Below are 4,755 nucleotides of genomic sequence, written 5' to 3'. Positions count from 1 at the left end.
ATCCTATTATCACATTGGCATCAATAATAACAACAAAAAGGTAAGTGATGTCCCTTTACAAGGCAAATCGACATCTGTCATGAAGCGTAATATTCTGACATGAGACTGGTAGTAGCCGTTGTGGACCTAGGATATACATGCCATTAAAAACATAGATAAGATATTTATCATCTGTTATGTTTATATGATAAGCTGCCATCAATTATAAGATTTTGTTATTCAGTGATATAAAAACCCTAGAAATCAATAGATGAGACACAATTAAACTCGTTCCAATTTATAACCTTCTTTATTTTATTTATTTATTGATAATTCAATAGTTACAATGAGAAAAAGGAGATTTAAACTATGATTATCTCCATTAAAAGCATTAAGAGGTATTAATTGGAATACAGAGCTCTTAGGAGAGGCTTATTAAAACTTTGATTTTAATTAAAGATGAAAAAATAGGAAGAAAATTAAAAAAGAAGTACTACATGAGGCTTCAACATAAGTATTAATTGTATTTAAAATTCTGCACTTCATTCTTTTTTCCACAATAAGTATATTTCAAGTATCTAAATTTGGACAAAGCAAACAACTTTGAAAAAAATTGAGAACCTTTGAACTCAAAATTGAGACTCCATCTTAAACTGGTGAAGTAGTGAACCATGCATGGGTGTTTTGTAACCCTTGGTAAAGAGAGTGGGAGTGTAGGGTGGGACTAGCTCCACATTCCATTATTCCTAAGCTTCTTTTTTTTATTCCAACCACTATGTAATGACAGCCCCACGCCCACGAAAGAGTGAGTGAAACACAAATGGAATGTAGCCCAGTTGTACGACATGCTAAGCCAATGCACCACATGTACCTGCAAAGTGCATGCACGCCTAGACAGAACGCGTGACGGAATCACTTGCGCTCAAGCTAATCCAATCTGACATCGAGTACAACATTGTTAAGCATGTCTATAAGGCAAAATTTCACAGGCAATTTGGGAACCAAAGCTCTCCCCCCTTTTTCTTTGGCACATTTCTTAGGTCCACTTTGACATTTTCTCGAAGTCAATAAAAAAGCAAAACCTAAAGTGGTTTCTTCTCACATGGAAAGTACTACCTCAGATCCCTTAAAACCATACCCCCACCCCACCCACCAGAAACACATCCCTCTCTCTCTCTCTCTCTCACTCTCTCTCTCTCTGATACTGTTTTTGATAACTATTCCTTCCCTTATATAAACAATTTTAGTGATTTACAATTACCAAGTCACTACTCCATCATTTCCTCTCACTTCCCTCTCTCTTTCTCTCAATATTTTTTTTTTCTTTAGCCCCAGAAGTCAGCGCTGTCCACTCTTCCTATCTCTCTGCCTTGCCTAGTTGTTCACTCACCCAATTGTTTCATATGGTTTGAGACTTGAGAGGATAACAACTAGCAACAATCCTACAAAAAAAAAATATTTTTGTTTACAATTTTTAGGTGAGAGAACTCCGCCGTATATAGTGCCCTCACAAATGACTGATTGGGATCTAAATGCGGTGGTGCGTAGTTGCAAATACTCCACCACCACCACCAACACCACTGCTGCTTTAGAAAACCCTTTCTCTTGTTTGGCTTCTCTAAATTTTAAGGAAGAAAGTGACCCCTTTTCTTTTCCTCACTTTGTAGAGCCCAGAACCAATGCTTTCCAAGAATTACAAGAACTTTGCAAACCCTTTTTCCCCACCACCACCGCCGCCGCCACCACCACCTTCACCACAACAAGTCATGGTGTCAAACCCAATTCCTCTATTTCTGATCTACAACATCGCTTACATGGATCCTCCTCTTTTGGTTTCCGGGGAATCCTAGATCAACAACGACTGCAAGGTCCTCAACAACAACAACAGCAAGTCTATCAACAGGAATTTCTAAAGCCTCAAGCCAGCTCTCCCATGTCTTTACCAACCATGCAATCTCAGGTCCCCAGGGCAAGAAAAAGGTATTTCAAAATTTTCCCATTACGTTGTTTCTGTATACAAGTAAGAAACAAAAAAAAAAAATATGAAAACTTTACATTATGTCTATGCTTCCAATGGCTAAAATGGTTGAATTTCCTCGTTTTGATTTGCAGGAAGAACCAGCAGAAGAGAACAGTAAGACATGTAACCGAAGAAAATCTCTCTGCGGATGTGTGGGCATGGCGTAAGTACGGACAAAAGCCCATCAAAGGCTCTCCATATCCAAGGTTTTTAATTCCAATAAACACACTTTCCTCGCTCTTTTCTTAAAGATTGTTACTTTTTTTTTTTCTTTTTAGGTCTGCGTCAATTTTGGCCTAAATATTCGGTTTTGTGTTTTTTTCTCAAAACGCAGAAACTACTACCGGTGCAGTAGCACAAAAGGGTGTGCTGCAAGAAAACAAGTAGAGCGAAGCAACACTGACCCCAACACTTTCATCGTCACCTACACAGGCGAACACACTCACCCTCGTCCCACTCATCGAAACTCACTAGCTGGCAGTGTGCGCAATAAATTTAAGTCCACAGACACAGCCAATACCAATGGTAATATTGCTTCATGCTTATCTCCACAGTCAGCTTCATGTCTCTCTCCCACAACACCACTGACAGTGCTTCAAACAGATGAAGAGGCAGCCAACCAGAACATCAACGAAGAGACTAATAAGATGATAGATGGGAACGATAAAGAGAGTGAGGAAATGGTTGATGATGATGATGATGATGATGATGACATTCTGATTCCAAACATAGCGATGAATGAGGACATCTTCATGGGGCTTCAAGAACTTGGTTATGGCAATAGCCCTGGCGGAGGGTCTGGGAACAATTTCTCCGGCGGTTCTACCCCTCGTGGAGGAGCGAGTTCGGGTTCTTCTTGGGCTCCGTGTGGATCTGCAGCGGCCGTGGGTGGGTGTTAAGATTTCAACACATGACAGCATTCTATTGGATCGTGTGCACAAAAGTATTAGACTCAAGCCTTACTTCTAAAACCTTGGATCTTTCATAATTTTAATTTTTGGTTTTTTAGAAGTGGGCATGGAAATTTCTTGTATAGTACTCTTTTCTGTTTATCCTTTTTTATCTTTTTGGCCACCAAACAAGCATTGCATAGAAAAAAAAAGATGGAGGGAATAATCTCTTTTCATCCATAGGTTTCTGTTTTAAGTCCTTTTGTTAATGTAAAAAGACAATTAGAGTGATGCAATTCTATGCTCTGCACTTTTCCTTTTAGCTTTTACTAGCATAATGTGAGTTAGGTTGCTGCATACTGTGATGATGATGATTTTATGGGTGTCTGGATGGTTTTATGATTACCAAGGTAAATCATGAGACCGTTTTGAGTTTCAACTTTTTTTCACTCCTTTCTTATCGTAGGCTATTGAGCTTTATGCTCCAAAGTCCAAATTCAGTACCATAATTAGCCAGCAAATTTGAGTACAATAAGTTTGCCTCATCACCCACCAATCTACAACATGAGAAATTGGCTTATTATTGCCGGCTTAATATATTAATTATAATATTATTATTATTATTGCTAAAATCATAATTAAGATTAAGACAATTCTTGACACCAATTAGAGTATTGTATGTAGCAAGGAAAAGAAAAAGATAGTTCAATTAACTGGGGAAAGAAATAGACAGTTGAAAATTATTCGCATCACTACCGGTTTGATGGTAGATTTTTTGTCTGATTTGTGGACTTTTATGTTATTAAATTATATAAAAATATTTATTGCAAGGTAAAAGAATAATTCCTTTTGCAATAAAGATGCCTATTTTATCTCCTAAATATTCTCCAAGACTGGAGGTTATTATTTTGGGGACGGTGAAAAGTGTGGATTATTATTTTTGGTTCCATATTATAATATATAATACTAATAATAATTGATATAAACTGCCTTGTAGTTTGTAACAAATAAATAAGAGAACTGTCTCCTTATTATATTTTAGAATGGCCGACTTAAAAAAGAAAAAAGAAAAAAAGAGGGCATACTTAGAGTATCCTATGTGCATTTTTTTTGTTAATTGATGACTCTTCAACAGGTCAACGGCTTGATTTTCACATAACCTAAAAGTTTCATATTTACTAATAATAGCCTAAAATTATTCTATCAAAAAAATTAGCCTAAAACTATTCTACCGTGTGTACGAGAACTATATTATTTAAACAAATATTGGGGTTTAAAAAAAATTTAAGATATTATAATAATTTTTTGGACCCATCAAGTGGGCCACGACAGTTGTCGGATCCATGTTTGGAAGGCCCTTATAATTAGTTAACTCACACCGTGACAGGCTCCGGTTAAGCTGCCTTAATATATTTTTATCACGAGACGAACACAAGATACTCTTTTTTTTTGTCTGTTCACATTTCAAATTGTGGGATTCTTTGCTAGTGGCTTTGTCTTTGGTCAAATATAAATTATTCTTAATAGTTAGATATTAGAGTTGGTCAAATATATTTTAATTAAAAATTATAATTTTATTAGGTCAACTATATCTTATTTGAAGGAGGAAAATATAATAAATAAAGGTTTTAAGATATTATATAGTACTAGTTGTCGTTGTTGTTGTTTTTTATTTTTTTAACTGGGTGTCCTAACAGTCCCAAATGCATCACCATCTATTAGGTATTTCCAAGAGACAAAATACAAGTTGTCAAGCAAAGCCCTATCTCTTATCTTAATTAACTAAGCAATTTTATTGGAGAAACGTGACAAAGGGTGACCCCGTCTTCGAAGTAGTTCTGAAAGGTCATTTTGTCCCATTAGTGT

General features: G+C 36.3%; 1 protein-coding gene across 2 annotated transcripts; it reads left to right on the top strand.

The window, feature by feature from the left end:
- The first annotated feature begins 1,163 nt into the window (after positions 1 to 1,163).
- LOC115960782 (probable WRKY transcription factor 27) lies at positions 1,164 to 3,211 on the top strand. Of its 2 annotated transcripts, XM_031079772.1 has the most exons (4): positions 1,164 to 1,959; positions 2,092 to 2,205; positions 2,334 to 2,524; positions 2,603 to 3,211. In XM_031079772.1, exons 1-4 carry the CDS (start codon positions 1,493 to 1,495, stop codon positions 2,896 to 2,898), a joined length of 1,068 nt encoding a protein of 355 aa, XP_030935632.1. In that variant the 5' UTR covers positions 1,164 to 1,492; the 3' UTR covers positions 2,899 to 3,211. The 2 variants fall into 2 exon arrangements, with proteins under 2 accessions (XP_030935632.1, XP_030935631.1); XM_031079771.1 differs by having other exon boundaries at positions 2,334 to 3,211.
- Positions 3,212 to 4,755: the final 1,544 nt, after the last annotated feature.

The sequence above is a fragment of the Quercus lobata genome, chromosome 9, assembly GCF_001633185.2.
Source record: "Quercus lobata isolate SW786 chromosome 9, ValleyOak3.0 Primary Assembly, whole genome shotgun sequence".
NCBI lineage: Eukaryota > Viridiplantae > Streptophyta > Magnoliopsida > Fagales > Fagaceae > Quercus > Quercus lobata.
This window is presented reverse-complemented; position numbering and strand designations above follow the sequence as displayed.

Coding starts and splice junctions, on each gene's coding strand:
- LOC115960782 (XM_031079771.1), top strand. CDS start 1,493: ATGACTGATTGGGATCTAAATGCGGTGGTGCGTAGTTGCAAATACTCC. Junction 1,960..2,091: donor GTCCCCAGGGCAAGAAAAAG/GTATTTCAAAAT, acceptor TTTGATTTGCAG/GAAGAACCAGCAGAAGAGAA. Junction 2,206..2,333: donor AAAGGCTCTCCATATCCAAG/GTTTTTAATTCC, acceptor CTCAAAACGCAG/AAACTACTACCGGTGCAGTA.